This window comes from Bombus pyrosoma, linkage group LG7 (assembly GCF_014825855.1).
Source record: "Bombus pyrosoma isolate SC7728 linkage group LG7, ASM1482585v1, whole genome shotgun sequence".
NCBI lineage: Eukaryota > Metazoa > Arthropoda > Insecta > Hymenoptera > Apidae > Bombus > Bombus pyrosoma.
This window is the reverse complement of record NC_057776.1, coordinates 9,221,183-9,239,946: the sequence shown is the minus strand read 5'-3', so window position 1 is coordinate 9,239,946 and position 18,764 is coordinate 9,221,183. Positions and strand designations below refer to the sequence as shown.

The window sequence follows — 18,764 nt, the reverse complement described above, 5'->3', positions numbered from 1 at the left end:
AACTCACATCGTTTACGTTATCTCGCGATTATTACGATTTCGAGAAGAACTATCGCTTCCGGAGATGTAAAATCGCGGCGAATATATCCCGTTGAAGATAAAACGGATCTTCCCCCTCCCCGCCGCGAGAGAGTATAGAAAATGTGTGTGTAAAGTTTAATAAAACTCGCGCGAATAAGGCTGTGAGCCACTGGGAGAGAGAGTTGCAGCGACGATTTAGAACGAGCGTGCGATATCTCGACGATCTCGGTGCACACTCGGCGCACCGTTGTCATTGACATGTCGGCAGCATGCAGCTCCGCTGCACAAAGGAACCATAAAGTATCCTAAGAAGTACGCTGCGAGCAGGCACGAAAGTACCGTCCTTCGTCATCTTTATCTTCCTCTTCGTATCCCAAAGAAGAGGGAGTGTGCACCATCTTTAACGATCTCTTTCCATTTTTTCCCCACTCCTTTACACCCTTTCCATCTCTTTTATCTCTCTTTTTTCTTACTCTTTATTAACGAATCTCTAAGAACCTTCGGAATTCTCTCCAACCCCTGACCGGTTATTGATTTAATTCTTCCTTAACGTATAGTCTGCACGTGAACGTCATTCCCCTTTTACCGTCTGTGCACGCTTTAAGATAAATTGACGATTATTGCCAGAAGCGGACTGCCTAGGTACTGGAAGTGCAGGAAGTTCAAGGTACTTAATGCTCGGTGCCGGGGTTATTGCAGAAGTTCGGTGAAAAATTGCGGCGCGCAATAAGGATCTCCGTTTCCTTTCTCTGTCCGAGCTCGCGTAAGGCTGTCAACGGAAGTTTGAAAGCTGAACGCGATGCGGAGGAACATCGTGGAACGCGCGATACCGGAACTCGTGTTCACAGCTTCTCGATCGTCGCGATGCCGGATGCGAAATGAGAAAGGACCTTGAAGCAACCGTTCTCTCTTCTTTTCTTTCATTCTCGTTCGTTCTTGTCAGTCCGCCGCTGAATTATTACGATAACGTCGAAAACGATAACGCTTGTACGTGATATTCTTTTTCTCTTTGCGATTCGTTTCGCTTTCATCGTTTTACTTTTGCTTTTAAAACTTGGATAAAATGAAAGCTAAAAAGATAACAACGGTCGAAAGAAAGAACAGAAAACGACGATTATTATTGCGACCAAGTTATTTGCTCAGTGCCCCCCAACTTAAGGCGCTTGAAAGGTGTGTATAGGTAAGAAAGTATACGTGTGTGTGTGCGTGTGTTTGTGTGTGTGTGTGTATGTTGTGTGTGTGTCACGAGGTCCCTAACGGTTATATTTACACTCGAAGCACTCGAAGCTGTCACTCTTACGGTTTACTTTTAACATTCTACGGTGGCGATGATTAAACACTAAATATACATAGGTAAGTTTCCGATCGTTGTAGATGTTACGCGTGTATTCCTTCGTTCGTCCAGGAACGAGAACGCGGCTTCGGTAAGAAAACTCTCCGTTGAATCTTTTATTAAACGATCTTTGCGTAAACATTGCAACTCCTTTACATCCGATAGAGTATAGAAGTAAAAGGCTCGAAGTATAAATCGAAAATATATTTTGTAAGCGTTCTATACATAGTTGCTTCGAGAATCGTTCACTTAATAAAAGAGAAGAGCGCCGAGATTCGACGAAGAGCTTCCTCGTGGAAGTTCGCGCGAGATTTATCAAGTGTGCCTAGAGTCACGTCTCGCGGCTGCTTTCGTCTCGTTCTTCTAACTTTTATTAGTATTAGTTCTCTTAATATATCACAATGTGGTCGGTTCTCTCCATGCTCGCGTTAAATCACGTTTATCTATTTACCATTATTTCCTCGCATCGTTTCTTCGCGTTTTTTTTTTTTTTCATCTTTTACGTACACATGTATTTAATTATTGTTGTCTCATCCCTGTATTGTCGATTCCTTACGCCGGTTAATCCCTTGATTTTTATTTCCTCGTTGCATGAAGGCGATGTCGGTAGTGATAGAGAAATAAAGTTGGGCTTATACAATATATATATATAATATATATATATAATATATAGTTATTATACGCTTAAAATTCACCGACGCGCCATAATTACGCATTACCTTTGTTGTATTTATATATCTATTTATATATATATATATATATTTATATAATTTTTTTTATCTCTTCCCTCGTATATATCGCACATATACGCGTACGTGTGTATAATACGTATATAAATTAAAGATTCGTTTACGGGGCGCTATATGCTGCGATAATAAATAATACGGCGAAACACATACGCAGGCGCGTACACGTGCCTCTTTGCACGTATTACAGCATAGTCGGGATACTGGATTATTTATCTGACGTCAGTCTTGTGTGAGGCGGGATCGAAGCTCGCTAACGTTCTCCTTTTCCCACAAATCTTTTGTTCACAACCCCCCGCCCACCCCAAGCCTGTTCTTCCACGTCCCTGCCGCTACCGTTTTCCGTTCGATATCATCGCGTCGATCTCCGCACGTTCTCGTCCCCCTATCCTTTTTTAGCTTCGCTCCTGTTCTTACCACGACAATACTTGACGTTCGTTCTATCACGCAGGCATCGTTCATGGATAGCATTCCAAAGCAACAATTAACGGCGATTAATTATCGGTCGTGAGCAGAAATCGCCAAAACCGAATAAATATTTTTACTAGAATAAAAAGACCAAAAATAAGAAAAGAGGCCGCTTCTCTGTTTCTTCTTTCCTCGCCTCCGACTCTTTCCTCCTTTACTTTTTTTTTTTTTTTTTGTCTTTTTTCAACTCTCCCGTTTTATCGTTTGCCTAGCCACGGATCGATAGCGAGCTCGATCTGGTTGCACATGCGCGCCAAACAGACGAAACCATTAAACACGCGATTCCTTCTGGAAATCCGCTCGGTCGCGTTGCATCGCCGCGCCAAGTCGCGTCCAGTTGCATCGCGCCGGTTCTCTTATCGCGGCCGCGCTTTTCCGCGGCGAAAACACGACCTACGCGAATTACAATTTCGTTCGCGGAACAACGGTTCAACGAAGCTGCTAACGCTCGTGCATTTTATCGGCCCGGAAGAAATGTAGCATCGCGCGGAAAAACGTTCCGAACACGCGAGGCTGTATCAACGAAAAATACGACTCTCTTTACCTCCTCCCTCTTTGCTCTTTTTACTCTCTTCTTTCAGCCGGAACTTCTAAACCCTCTAACTCACTCACGGAGTTTGGAATTTAAGGGAGAAGAGGGTTACAGGATAACTTTTTCGCGCGTGTTCCATCCTGGCCTAGCTTCGCAAAGCTTCGCTGCGGGGAACGAAAGTCTTTTGAACGAAAAGAAAGTTCGGCAACTGCGGCGTGCGAACGCGTTTCCAGATAACGCGGACTCGTAGCGACCCGTGAAATCGAAGCTTCGTTATCCTCGACTATAATAATTCATGAAAACTCGGTGAAGATCGAAGAACGACGCCTGCTACAACGTTCGTTCTTGGTTCGTGGTCGTGTACACACCCTGTTACTCGGTAAAACTGACAGAAAATATAGAGATCGTAGATGGTCGTGCTCGACGCGTCGATTTCACGAATCGCGCTTCTTCTTGATTAGTTTCGACGAGACGAATTTCCAGAGAAGAGTCTCGGCAGCTTGCTGCCGTTTAACTGATATGCCAATTGTAGTTACAACTCCGGTTACGCGTATCGCCTACCTGCCGGTTGCAAGTAGGTTAAGTCCTCTTAAGCGCGGCACTCGAGGTATTGCGCCTCTACTCTACGGTACGCTCGGAAAGTGCGCGAATGGCAGTGCTCGTGGAGAAAGATTTCGATGAGATCGAGACCGCGGTTCGAGTGGCTGTGTCGAATCATAGACGACTTTTCGCCTGTTCCAATCCTTTTTTTTTTTTTTTTAATTGGGCCGTTCGAGAATCCCGGCGCGAACAAAAAATGTTCTCCATGCCCCGGTTGCGCTCGAACTCGATCTCTTGTTGTTTCCTCTTCTTCGTCCTCTTCTTCCGCTTCGTTTCGACGCTTCGACAGCGCTCGAATTTTCGCTAGGTCTTCAGCATCCATTGAAGATTTTTTTTTTTTTTTCTTTCATGGAATTAAACTCGACGATCGAATTTATCAAATCGAAACGAACTGGGCAGTACATCGTTGCAACGTAAGATTCGTAGAGAACAGAGAATCGTGTAAAGTGGAAGATTAAAAATAGGAACGATAGATGATAGCCGATCTATGGATGCTGAAGACTTGGATCAAACGGTCGATCTCTCAAGGTGAAGTACGAAATGTTATCGTACCTTGGATCTAGCGGCGTACCGCGTGCATTCCGCAGGATGAAACAGTCCTTACGCGTATCTGTGCAAAGAGTGTTCACGGCGCTTGCTTCCTCTGCGCTCGCGCTCGCAAACTGGTTCCGGGCTCGGAGGATTCGAGTACGTCAGATTACTGGAGCCTCGTGGGGGCGGCGCGCTCATCGGGGGCGGTGGTGGAGGGAAAAAGCTCTGCAAGCACGCCTAATGCAACAGAACGTAAAGAGAATTAAACACGTAGCTTAAGATTTTGTTTGCCTATAATATTGCCTGTATCGCAATTTCTAGAATTTTGTTCATAAAACATCGAGATATAGTACTTTCAATGTTGATCTTTGAGATGCGAAAATATAGTAACGTAAACCATAATGAAAGAGTATTTAAGTTTCGTAAACTTCCAAGCTAACAAATACGTATAACTAAACATTATAGTATTTACGTGCTTTAAGCATTCAATAGAGAATAGGACAAAAGTTTCCAGAAACAGACACATTTTCGATTTTATATTCCACAAGCGATATCTAAAAGAATTTTAACAAATACATAACAAGCGTAAGGGTAGAAATATAAGTATTGCAAATAAACGCTATTACAGTAGTTATATAACATCAATTAAAAGTCTTTGAAACATCATTGTATTCTCTTAATAATAGTCACTTGATTAAACAATTTACAATTACCCGGTGTGAAATGATTAAAAATTCCAAATAAACGTATTCTTTCATTATACATAAATAGAGACACAGATTTAGACACGAAATACATGTAGAAGAATTACGATGTCTGTACAGTAAACATATCGAAAAATCGGAGAAGAGCGGCTGCTTTTATAAGCTTTTTGTTTCAAGTAGATATCTCAATTAGTTGCTGAGATACGAGATTTCAAAGTTTACGGTATAACATGCACCGGAATATGAATGACAACCGAGATTCTTGGAATAGACCTGACCTACTTCTTTTCCTGGAAATACGTACGTTGAACCACTAGAAAAAAAGCTGACTGCACGTGTGTCACTGACCAACGTGAAGGTGTTCGAGCTTGGGATAGATCAAGAAAAACGTGTGAACGAGATCCCGCTCGTGGAAGCGAGACGGGAATAGAAAATTGTGGTTCTCTATAAACCACGATATCCCGGCAATGGAAGGTGGTATCGAGATGAAACAAACGGCATTTCAAAGAGTATGATTTCGCATTGTTGATGTGTTGGTTTTGATATTCTATTCGTGCTATGTAATGGTCTATTGTTCGTGGTAGAAATGGTATATTTGATGCTACGGTGCTGATTTAAGCCATTGTCGATTTATGATCAGAAATGGTCATTGTCGATGGTGAATCAATGACACTTAGCTTAGTGGTATTTTCATAAGTATAAAGTTTTTAAGGTTTCCATTAAGTACTCACTTTTGCGCTACCCCTTGATGAAGACTTAGAGAACACGCTGTCCTGATCGCTGCTTACACTAGGCACAGGCATTGGTACTGCATAGTCGTAGGTGGCATCTGCAAATAAAACGATTCAACTTTGAAAAAGTCGAAGATTTCAACATTTTACTATTCGGGAATTTTTTAATTTGAATATACTAGAATTTTCCAATTTAAATAAGCCGATCGTTTAAAAATAACAAAATTGCAATATTTAAAAATAAAAAAACTCGAACGGTTGGAAATTTAAACATTGGAATTTTTGGAATATTAGTCTACAAACTTGAATCTGAATTTTTATGATGATTCATCAAAACTATTTCCTGGATTCTTGCAACAAAATGCTTATTAAAATCTCGAATTACATAATTACAAATATCAACTGTCACCCGAACAAGTATCAAAGCGGTTGTGGGGTATCGATTGCACTTACCAGACTGCTCGACGCTGTCGTGGAGGTCCTTGTTGTCTATAACAACAGTGCTATAACCGTAATAAGCGGCATGAGGCGGTTCTCGGTGCTTGTTCTCGTAGAAGGGTTCCTGATACTCGTCCAACCTGACGTCACCTAGTAGACGATCGTTCAAGTCGCGAGGCAGCGTCGTTAGCTTGGTTCCGGCGTATCGATCGTCGAGTTCCTCGACTCTGTACGTCATCAACGACGGATCTTTCTCCGTGGTACCGTACGCGGATTCTGGCGACAGATGTTGATGATTGCTCGACGGAATCGCGCTCTTGGTACCAAGAGGACTGGCAAAGTTCTTTCGTTGCCGGTGTCGCGTGACGATCAAGAAAATCGCAACGGCAAGCAAGAGGATGACCGCGGTTAAAACACCGATAATCACGGCCATGTAGGTCGGATCTTCCTGCTTCGCTACTGGAACTTCGGCTTGCAGAGGATTGTCGCGGGCTGAGATTCGATCCCTAAGTCTCGGAGCTTCCGTCGTGGGCGGTGATTCAGGAGTGAAATTTCCGTGAGCGATATCTGTAACGCGACAACGATGCTTCCTTCGTGATCATGAAATGCCATTTTGCGACAAATAAAAGATAATGTTTGAATAAAGAACATTCTTGCAGAATCTACGGAATTTTCGGAGTCACGAGGTATTAATGTTGGTAGATTTTCTTGCGTAATAGCGACACAAAGGAGATGACGTTTTAGAAGTAAATTGTACAAATTACAAATCATCCGAATATCTTGTTATCTATATACCTGTCTTATTTGACAAAAGAGTCGTAAAATTGGATAGAAAAAGTTCTTAAAACAAGTACAATCTACAATTTGTGTCTATTTAAATGCTAATATTATCGAATTACGCGCAAGAGGTCCTAATGTGGCAATTTGAAGTAGTAAGAATTTATTTGCTGAATTTATACAAGTTTTTTTTCAAACATAACTCGTAGATCCGACGGTAGAAGAGTTCTTATGGTGATGATAATTTTCAACTATGAGAAGATGTCGTTATTGTAAATAGTAATTACCAGAGTCGAAAGTGATCTCGCTGATCATGATCCACCGTGAGGCGAAGCTGAACTTCAGTTTAACGAACTTGCCAATCCGATGGTGCAGCTTGATCGAGATATTCCTCGAATGCTCGAAGATCCTGTCTTCCATGTACGAGTACACGATCGGGTCACCTGTGTAATATCTTCCGCCGACGCTGAACATTATACTGGCCTCCGAGAACACCTGACGTGACAGAAAAACATCTTTCTGTTTTTTCGTATTTCTAATTACACAATATGATATAGAAGGAACCATAAAAGTTCCCATCCAACAATCTACAAACGAGACCACTCCTCGTCATTTAATACGATTATGTTTTACGATTACGTGTATACTTTCCGTAAGAATCGAATGAACGATAAACGGATCTCTTTTTCTTAATATCGAAATCCTACAGATTGTTTTCTATTTTTAATTAAGCAACAAGATCTAAAAGGAAAGATGGAAATCCCCATTTAGTAACCTACACGCTATACTAATCTCAGAAAGGAGCAACATGATTGTACTTTACGGCTACGTACTTTCCATAAGAACTGCAATAATAAACGAATCTTCTATCCCGTAATAAAATGTACGAGAACTTATTTCATATTTCACCGGAAGCATCTGAACGAGGCTCGCACAACAGGTATACCCTCGTAAGCCGCGTTACCCGGAAAATATACGCATATATAAAATCGCGGCAAAGGTTGTAGCAGGCAGTAAAATGAAGCTTCTCATTGTGTACGCTAAACATGACGTAGTGGCTAATATTCAACATTAATTATATATATAAATCAGCATCTTAAGCCGAGCAAGCTCTGGAGAACGCTGGCCTGTACGTCGTTCCGGCAAGCTGGATATTAATATATCTCGCGATTCCGCTCGCGCAAATACACACTTGGCTATTTACTACGGACATAACGAGCAACTTTATAGAGGCAACACTCGGTTGACATCGACGACTTCGATAATTGCGAGCCACCCGTGGCTGTGCGTACTCCGCCGGAACGGAGACGCGTGGAATGCTAATTCCACTACGGGAAAGCGTAAGATAGTTACACGAGGAGAGAATGCCAGCCGGAAACTATGAGTAGGAAGCCCGTGGCAGGCAGGGATCGTGCGAGAAACAGGTAGCGAACAGCGAAAGAGTGGAGAACGGGAAGAGACAGAGAGAGAGAGAGAGGAAGAACAGGGCGAAGACCAGGAGAACGGCGTGAGAGGCTTGGAAATGGAGATTACAAAGCTGAGATTATCTAACTCTCTTAGCCCCGAACGCAACGACGATGCGTATGGATTTTCAAGGGAGCGCACACCGTTGAAGCTTGCCTTGGTAGAGTAGCTCGTCGACGATGACGGAGGCCTCGACGATAGTAGGAGTATGAGGAAGCCGAAGAAGACGAACGTGGCGGCCACGAAACCGTGCTCAACCACTACGGACGTATATACGAGAGAATATACTGTTCGAGGAACACGGAAGAACGAAAGGCAGAGAGAGATAAGGAGCGCGAAACTGGCGATGCTTTGAAGTGCTGTCTTTCAGAAGACGTGTCCTATCCGCGCGAGCGGGCGCTTGTTAATAGAAGGGGACGTTTAGGGGCGGTTGCTACCATCTCTCATCCCTTACTCGCCCTCATACCTCAAGCCATAGACTGCCGACTTGCCAGACTGTCGGTATTGTATTTGAATACGTGGCGTATCTGCTCTCCGGCTCGTTGCTCGCTAGCATTGTGCGTACGAGAGAGAAAGAACAGAATCCACCTTCAAGCATTCCCGCCGCTAGAGAGTAGAGACCGTTTCTCTTGGTTCTCGACGTTCCCTTCCTGTCTTCCACGAACCATCCTTCCTTCTCGAAGAAGAAGGTTCCCCCCTTTCGAGCCGATGCAACGTTTCTGCTGCCCTTGCCTCTGCCACCTCTCCGTCATTCCATCTTGCTCGGTAGCGAGTGCACAATCGAGCTTCGAGCCGGGTAATGAGGCGCTCCATTCAAATAAATCTTGATACCAGCAAGGAGAGTGTTTCGAGGCCTATTTTGTCGAGGCGAGTACGCCTCAACCGACGTCGACCCGGAAAGCTTCCATTTTCTATCGTTCGTCATTCGTTGGATCGCGCCGGTCATTTTCACGCCAAGAACCCAGTGAAGAGCAGAGGGATTCGTCTTCTTTAATATCTTTATCTCCCGTTGATCCTCCAGAAGAGTTTCTCTCCTTTCGCGGTTAGGTGGGTACTTAGGTCGATTTAGATTCTTCAGCGTATTGCTTGATCAAGGAAAACGATTAAACGTTGGCATACCAATTGAAGGCTACAGGTAAGAAAACGTAATAAGTCTCATTACCCGTCTTTTGTAACAAGACAATTTTAAATTCCGATGTGTTGTCAAGCGATTCAATATCAAAACTAGTTTTTTATTTCGTCTTGAGATTAAACGTGTGTTCTTATCATCCTCTTGATTACTTGCAGAATATGAATAACGTTAATTGCGCAGACTTACGTCGACTATTATTAACGGTGCATCTCTGTTTGATCATACACGTTAGAAACTTTATCTTCTCTACTTTGAACAATACATAGGCACCGAACAGAACAAAAGTAACCATCAATTTAGGTATCTCGTTATTTTACGAAGAAAACAAAGAAAAAGGGACGACGACACGAAGAAAGCACTTTAACCTTCTGCGACGCACTCGCTAATACCTTCGTCCTTTCTATCCTGGCTGTTTGTTGTTTTGGAGCCCCTTGGTTGCTCGATTATGGAGCAAAGGCCTTAGCCAGGGTAATGAGGGGCTCCATTGAAATAAATCTTGATACCGGGACGGGGCCATTATATAGAAATTCGTGGCCGGAAGCACGCGGGGCCGGAAAATTTTCCCAGAAACGGGCAACACAGCCGGCGTCGGAACGGCACCAACACCAACATCGCCCGTTACTATCGCCAGCGAGCGCCAGCAGAAATTCGGTTGTGGCCAACGCCCATTGTTACCACCCTGTGCAAAATCGCGCGGCTCGTTTCCTCTTTCTCTCCTTTCATCCGCTTCAACCGAAGCCAAGGGCCAACCGTTGTTACGCCTCGTTACCCATCCTACGTCCGACCTTGACTTCAACGCGAAAACTGGATTACATGGCGTACGCCATCATTTCTTTCCCTTTCGTGTTACTCCTCCAGGGCGCGATTTAAAGGCAGGCGTTGGATCTTGGCGCGTATTTCGCCGCGATTGTCTGTCCTGTTCTTTCTCCTCTTATCTCTTATCTCTCCTATTTTCTCTTTTCTCTCTCTTATTCGTAACACGTCTAGTTCAGTCTCTTTGCTCTCCTATTCGTCATCTAGTTTTCATCGCTATATTTTTTTTTCTCTCTCACCCTTCTGTATCGTAGGTCTGGTCGCGCGTTGGCGAGTCACCGACCCGGGCCCTTCCAATTTCCTCCCTGTCGTGCTCGTATCTATCCGCCCTCTTCCTCTTTTTTTCACGCGTTTTCGCGGATATTCGGTGAACGATCATAGAGGAAATTTGAAAATAACGCGGCCGGACTTGCGTTCAAAGAGATCGCCGGTAAAGGGATTACGGTGGAAATTCCATCGTCGGACGGGAGTATCGATAACGGGAACGAATCAAAATATTAAAATTTAAAGTAGACGGATCGAGAAGCGGCTTCTTCCTTTTTTTTCATTTTCTCTTCTATTTTCTTTGTTTTATCTTTTAAGGTAAAAGTACAGGCAAATTTATTGTACGTTGCTCGATGAAATAACGAAGATGGAGAATATTACGTGATGAAAGCGCTACCGGTGCAGGCTAACAAACGCCGAAGAGCGTGACTTTGGCTCTGCAAGTTGTGGAACATAAATACGTGACTGTTCTCCGGGCCAAAAATTTGCCCGAGGGTTCGTTCGTGGGGATCACGACCCGCAAACGTTGGGGAAGGCTCTGGTTTCTCCTACCCGGTTTCCCTTCTGCCTCTTCCTTTTGCTCTACTATCGAAATCACGAGGATGGATCAACCTGCATTGCATTGGTTACCCACCCCGAACTTTTTAACTTCGTCAATAATCGTTTAATTAAAATTAGATTCCGTCTTTCCTTATTCTATCTTATTATATAGTATTTTAAAAAAAAAAAAAGAAAAGAAAAAGAAAAGGAAATACTGACAATGTTCTATTAATTATGGCAGATATTGTGCACCTTGTACAGGACGCTTCTACCCGACTTTTAAGTAAATCTATGTGTTTATTGACTGTGTCATATTTACCGAAAAAATCTTCTCATAATAATTAAAACACGATTATTGTACTTACTAGATATTTTACGAGAGTTCACTATACGTGTAAGTTCGAGATACAAAACATACATTTATGTTTCTAAAAGAAGATTTAAAAGAAGAAAACTTTATAAAATTAGATTTTAGAAAATAAGATTAGAACGAATAAAGAAATAATGAGCAAAGAAATATCGAATAAATCTTAATTCCTTTCAGATTTGTAACGTTAAGAAATAAAATTCAATAATGAACTTTCACCAAAGAACTTACAAACGAAAGATTACATTTACATAACATTGCCCTCTAATGAATTCATATCGTTTTCCACAAAAAGCTCATTCAGTATCATCTAGAACTAACTTTACAAAGTTTCACAAAGTTTACCTGTACATCCTTGGTAAACTGATTGTTGCAGAATATGTGCACGGCGGAGAATTCCCTGACGTGATCAAACTCGAACTTGATCTCGAGAGGATGACCGGACCTGGTGTCGTTCCTCCAACCGACCCATCCCTGACCTCTATCGAAATCGTAATAACTCATCTTGAAGTTATCTGGCCCGATCTTGCCGTCCGTCAGCTGTCCCAGGCCACGTAGAAGCTGGCCGTCCCAGTAACCGTCGTAAGTCGCGTCGAAGAACTCCCAGTTGCCACGTTTGTCGCCCTGTGGCATCGAGTATGACACGATCCCATCGTTCCACGGGCAACCGTATAGCTCTACCCGCATGCAAACGGTGCGACGATGATAACTGTACGGCCAGAAGCGAACTTTACTCGCCCACATCGGTGGCTCCAGTTCGTGCTTCGACTCCAGGTAGGTGTTCGTGTTCCCTTTGATCACCTGTGACAAACCATTCATCGATAGGTTAGATACGTTCTGTTTGGAAAGTGTTATTTCTTTTATTATTTGATGAATTCGAATATCGATTGTTAACGCTAAAACTAACTGATGATCGAAGTATCAAAATTGCCCTAAAGAAATTAACGTGAAATGTTTATGAAGGAATAATAACGCGTTTATACGATTTAACAAAAATCGTTCACATACTCAAAAATGTATAAAAATGGTCATTTTTACCACTCTACTGATCGCAATGTTTCGATAATATTTCGATACCTACACGCTCGGTACCTTTATGATCATGTATCAGTAATTCAGTATTCCTCTTTGCGAACATTCAACTCTTTCGTCCTTATCTACTTGCAACTTTCTCTGTCATAATTAAGTTGTAATATTTGTAAAGAACATTCTACGGATGTTAATAAAACCATTGAAGGAGACGAATTACAACATAAAAGTATTAATTTCAAAGATATAATAGGAACATGTCAAGTCTATTTATGCCTCAATCTTTGTCACGAGTCTTGATAATTATTAAAGGAAACGCAATTCACTCGTCAAAATTCTGGCATGGTTAAATTACGCGTGACTGAAAATTTAGCGGCTGAAAACTTGGATATATTCGTATCAGAAAGGAAGATCATTATTAACACCTGACATAAAGTCGCTCGAGGGATATCTGTTGAATAATTCATACGGTGCGGCGGGTAGAACCGTACGGAATCCATGGATATACTTGGTGGAATTACGGATTCGGCTCTCGGGGCCGTATCATTAAAATACCATAAACTATCGGCGATCGTATCGATAATGAAGATTCAAACAGTATGCGTATACACCTGTCGGGATCACGACCGCGATGAACCACGGTCACGTAACCGGGCATACGTGAGAATATCATACTCGTGGAGTCGAGTGCCGCTGTCAAGCTCGTAAGTGGAAAATAAGAGGTCCTTTGTTTCGAAGGGACGACCCTCGACGATGCTGCACGAGAAATTCTCGATCCTCTGCTGCGATACAAACGCTTGGGCCTTCCAGCTCGCGCTCCGCCGACAGAATAGAACGTGCGTTGTTCCGTCTGAGAACGCGTGAAACGAGAAATCGCGGCACCCAGGAACGCCCACGACATTTCTACCGACGTTCCCTCAAGCATTTCATCGCTTTCTAAAAGAATTTCCAGGTTTAAGAGATTCTGAAATATCGTCGTTTTGTTAACTGTTGAATCTTAAAATGGTGAAAAACTTTGCAGCCAGTTTTAGGCTTAGTTAGATTTAGGTCTTGATAGAGATGAAGAGATTCTAAGATTCATTGGAGAAATAATCGAACGCGAAGCTTTCAATACTCGGCGAATGTATTACGATATCAAACGAAGAGAAGAAGAAAGGCACTACTCTCCGATTTTATTTCATTCCTTTCATTTGCTTAATTGGTTGTGCTCGAAGAAATCTTCACGATTGTTTCACAACCCACTTCAACTTGTCTTAAAAATGTCACTTGCGCTTATAGCAGAGGTACTTGAACTCCGAAAATAATTTCAATCTTAACTTTGAAAATTTACAAATCTAATGTCAAACATTCTTCTTACGATCTGATATTTACAATAAGAATCGTAGCGATTGAGACGAGCATTTTTTCAACAACAATTATCTCAACCGCTATAATCTTCTGAATTACAATGAAGCTCTCCCTGAAACTTGAAGTAATTCTACGTTAACTTCCCTTTAAAAATACGATTTTCAACAATTACCAACTAATAAAGCCAAATAATAAATTCACACGTTATCTCCGTGCTGCTTCTAACATTTACCAGGTACAATTTCAACAGGCTGGAACGAAACCGTTCCGTTATCAAGATTTCAATGATCGTCGACGAATATTTTTTATTCGGATTAGATTTCTTTCAGAAGCGTTCCGTTTACGGCCGCATATTTCGGCCCCTTAACGAGCGCGGGCGTGCTCATTAAGCCGTTGTAACGAAGTCGAAACGAAACGTGGTCCGCGGCGCGACGCCAACCGGAATTTCACGCGTGTCGGCTCATTGTATTTCGTTTCGATGCGCCAAACATCAGCTAGAAAGTCGCGGAGGGAATAACGAGCGCGAATAAAACGGTGTCAGCCACCGGGTCTCCCAATTACCGGACCGCCACGCCGCAGAACGTGCCGGTCCGCGTGGTCGACGATCATCTTTTAATCGTGTTTCCTTCGCCACGATCGTGGCTCCGCTTGCGAATTGGGAAAGCACGCTCGTTGCAGGAAATACGAGATACGGTAGACAAACGTCCTATCGGAAGCATCAGACTTCTTGTGCAACTGCTGCTTCGAGCTCGCTAAATTTTAACAAACGTAAGGATACTGTAATTTAACGAATGATAAAAATCTCCGAAATTTCATGTCGTAAATTTTCTGAACGTTTTGAAATTGAGCATTTTTTGTATTTTTTAGTAATGTGTTAACTTCGAGTAAATATCAATCAGAATATATTAGGGGAAGGGACTATGAAAATACATTTTTAATATCCTCGTATTTTCTAAGTCGTTTTTGCGGGAGGAAATTGTCGAATGAAGAAGAAGAAGAGAAAGTGATAAATTGGAAGAATATAAGGGATGAAGTGAAACACAGTTGATGCAATTCTCGTATTGCTGTTTTCTTCGTCGCTTGCAGTTTGAACAAAAAATCACTTAGCCACTGTTTTAAATGAAAAAATTGCGAATTGCTATAAAGATAATGTTATACATAATATGTCTAACGATATTTGTAGGCATAAATACCTGCAATATGTTCATGCGTGCGTTGCCTCAAAGTGAAATACAGCGGAAGCTTTCAGAATGATTCAACACAAAGCAGTTAACATGAAACAATAGATAAGACATCTGCCTCACTTCCAACACCGATAAATCCCTCAAACGTCAGTTCCAGTAACAAAAATATTTCCACCATCCGGTTACCAGCAAAAACATACCAGACATCAAAGTTAAAAGGAGCAGGCTGCTCATCAAACGATCCGATAACGCCAATAAATCCCCATCACCTCGAGATCGAACGCAATCAAAGGCCTCTCGCGGTCGCTTTTAATCGGCTCTGACGATCCGCGAAAGGGGTGCCACAAATTTTCAGTTTATTCCGAGAAAAGCTGAGGCGTGTGATCGTCGCCGCGGGAACGAAAGGCGCGACGGTGAAAATACGACGGCATTTACGAGCCGCCGACTCGTCCAACCAAGAAAAATAAGTAATCTCGATATTTATCTGCGCGCCCACGCGCGCAACGCTTCGCCACTCCACTCAAAGACATTTCCGCGCCGCCTAAACCATCTTACTTCTCTAAAAACGAAAAAAAAAAAAAAAGAAAAAAGAAAACAAGCAAACGGAAAGAGAAAAAGGAATAGGTAAGAAGGAGTAACATCGTTTCGGTTCCAAAAGCGTTTTGGTGGGATTTTTCGTACACAAATTCCGAGCGTAGTACGAAGATGACTGGTAGGGCGTGGCGTGCTACCAACGCCCATTTTATGTTAATGTTTCCGCGCCTCTTAATCTCGAATCGTCAACGGTGGCCCGCCACCGAATAGAAGCATCGTTGATGGCACCGTGTCGTCGAGAAAGATCGTGACGGATAAGCTGTCTGACGGTTTAATTAGACGGATATACGCGACGGGTGGTCCGACGTATAACCTCACGAATTTTCCTGATGCGTCATGTACTCGCAAAACAGGTCCAACGACCTTCTGCATCCTCGAGAGCATCCGAAGCCGCGTCTAATGAAATGGAGATTTGCGAACATATCTATGTACTTCAAAGGAAGTGGTATCTCTTATGAATTTGAAAACATGGCTGCGCCGAGAACGTTCCTGATGTACGATATTAATTACGAAAGATAAAATACTCGTGTATGTGTTCGTAAAACCTGTTTGTTCTTTTCACGAAGATCTATAAGCCCGCATCAATATTTTCTAATGTAGCAGCGCTTGGAATATTCAGGCCTTTAATCCTATTAATTCCTAAACGAGATAATGCTTCTTAGCTCGTTGAGATATACAGTCGAAAGTTTGTGACTCAGCGGGAAAGAAGTTGTTCCTGGTCTCCAATTTTTCACAGCTCTCGCTCGTGTCTTTCCTCGTTCAAATTTATGATCTTCTCATTTATCAGTCATAACCTATGACACTCGCTAAATCGACAAGCGAAATTTCACTCGAGACAGAAAATACCAGCGAACGATATTTCACAGGAACGACTAGCTCGGTCAGACGGCAAGAAGTTTGCGCGAGGGATCAACGAAATAATTTATGCTCGGTTGGTTATCTCTGTCCCGCCAAATGCGATCGTTGAAAAATATTAGACGCATCCCGCCGGTTTTTCGCCTTTTTTCTCGCGTTCCATTCGGATTGTAAAGTGGTCGAGTCGTTGACAACCGCACACTACGACGGTACCACCGACGTTGCTTGATCCTGGCTCAGCTGTTACGAGAGATTATTCGTCGGATAAGCCGAGTATCGTTGTGTAATTAAGCGGAGAACAGGCCCCTCGCAGCAGGACGAAAGAGACACGAATTTCTGCAGATTTATTCCCCGTAACCACGAGAGGGCGCGTTGCTCTCGAAGTTTCGTTGGGTGGGCCGTTTCGTTTCGAATCAGTACCTGTTTCCGAACCGCTCTAACGAATCTGGCCTCAACGAACGACTTTTTCCTCGGCGAGCACGCTTCCACGAAGAACCGTCGTCATCGATACGCGAGAATCTCGCTTTCCTTTCACTTTTTTCAACCGGTTTCCTGGCTCGCGGTCGTCGCATGCCGGCCTCGCTTAATTGAACTGTTTATGGCACAGATTAAACGAAAACGAGAATCAGTGGAAATGAGTGGAAGCGATCATGATTTATAACTAATATTCGACAGCGTAAATTCCGTGGCTGTGACAAGTGTTGGCATTAAGTAAGTAACATAAAGAGAATAACGCTTCAGTTGTGTTCTTATTTAATTCTTTGCTTTGAAAGAATAGTTTTAGATGCTTAAACGTATCAACGTATTGATTATTAAGTCATAACACAAATATTATAAATATTGAATAATCTAGGAATCCAATTGTTTATCTAATTAAGATAATTGAATACTTTCACGAATACGTAGAAATTTTAGAAATGCATTTACAACTATTACGTTACTGTGGTGCCACAGTTATTATATTACAGTGTATGTTTCATGTTATGACGCAATGGAATAATGTTTCTTGCATGTTCAAAACAAACGAGCTTGCGATCGCAGTCCATTTTTTCTTGTAGTCATAGTCATCTCGTCCACAGAAGTGTGTATTAGGTCGTCGGAAAAGTTTCTTTCGTTTTATAAGGAAATAATGGATGCGCAAGATCTTCCGTTTTATATTATTTTGTCGAATTACGTATGATCCATCTTGTTCTATCAGAATAAAGATCACAACGTTCGACAGATTAGGTTTCACGTTTAGGTTTCATAAAAGAAAGACACTTTTCGGACAGTCTAATACTACCGATAATCGATGATCATTATGACAGTGTGCGAATACGAACGATACAGACTATCGCATTACTATAAACTACCAAGATCATTTTAACGTTGAATTTGAAAGATATCTGTCATTATACAGTGGCCGGAGGCAGAAAGTTTGAAAGAAAAAACTCGACAGGTACAAGAGAACGGCAGTTTTTCTTCCACGAACACTTTCACTGCCTTTTCCAACACCCTGTTAACAAGAAGAAAGTGCGTGCCAGAAAGTTCTTTTTCCAAGAGAAAAATATTCTCGATGCCTGGAAGGTTATTTCGTCGCGGCATGTAAATGGAGTCGCGATGCTTGAATAAGGGTGGTTAAATTTTGTCGAGTTCGACCTTCGTGCGATGCGCGGCTTGGTAGGTTCGATCGACCTCGGCTATTCAAGCCATGTACGCCTATGTAGGTGAGTCGAAATCGTCTGACCCGCGAGCAAGCACGCGACGACTTTCCCTTCCCTCGTTTTATTGATCCACCCTCCTATACAAATAAGCTCGAAGCACCCTCTCTACGTACTAACTTCCAAGGAAATCCACCTCGTCGACTGGACGTTCACCTCCTTCTTTCCTTCCTTCTTTTTCATCTTCGAATTTTTTTTTCTCTTCCTTTCCTGGCTTTTCATCCTCCCTCCCTTCCGCCTTTCTTCATCTTTCGTCCGTTTGCAGGTCTCAAGAATCACGACCAGTCGGAATAAACGTCCGCGTCTTACTCGTCAGGAAATAAAATAAAAATACGCGGCTCGAAAATAATGTTATCGTCGACAAGGCGAAATGACTTATATTGCCGCACCCCCCACCCCCCCCCGTCGCTCTTCAGAACAAATATCACGAAACAAGGGAAGTTCTTTGCGGAACCACCTAGTCGTTTCCTGCTTTTCCACCGGCTTTCCAACGACGATGATAAATCGCACGGTGCAACCGAAAACAATGTCACTAAGTTCTAGCTGGCTTGTATTTATTCCGTACCAACGTGGAGTAGGCTACCGGTGGTTAAC

The 18,764-nt window shown here is 42.6% G+C and overlaps 1 protein-coding gene across 3 annotated transcripts in view; it reads right to left on the bottom strand.

Annotated features, from left to right (window-relative positions):
* Positions 1–1,805: 1,805 nt before the first annotated feature.
* Positions 1,806–18,764, bottom strand: part of LOC122569103 (discoidin domain-containing receptor 2-like) — a 129,922-nt gene continuing 112,963 nt past the window's right edge. For all 3 annotated transcript variants that reach the window (XM_043729632.1, XM_043729631.1, XM_043729633.1), the window contains 5 exons: positions 11,807–12,262; positions 7,169–7,376; positions 6,120–6,671; positions 5,667–5,764; positions 1,806–4,468 (listed from right to left, as the gene is read on the bottom strand). In XM_043729632.1, the coding sequence (XP_043585567.1) occupies positions 4,301–4,468; positions 5,667–5,764; positions 6,120–6,671; positions 7,169–7,376; positions 11,807–12,262 (1,482 nt within the window). In that variant the 3' untranslated portion in view covers positions 1,806–4,300. The remainder of the gene's footprint in view (positions 4,469–5,666; positions 5,765–6,119; positions 6,672–7,168; positions 7,377–11,806; positions 12,263–18,764) is intronic.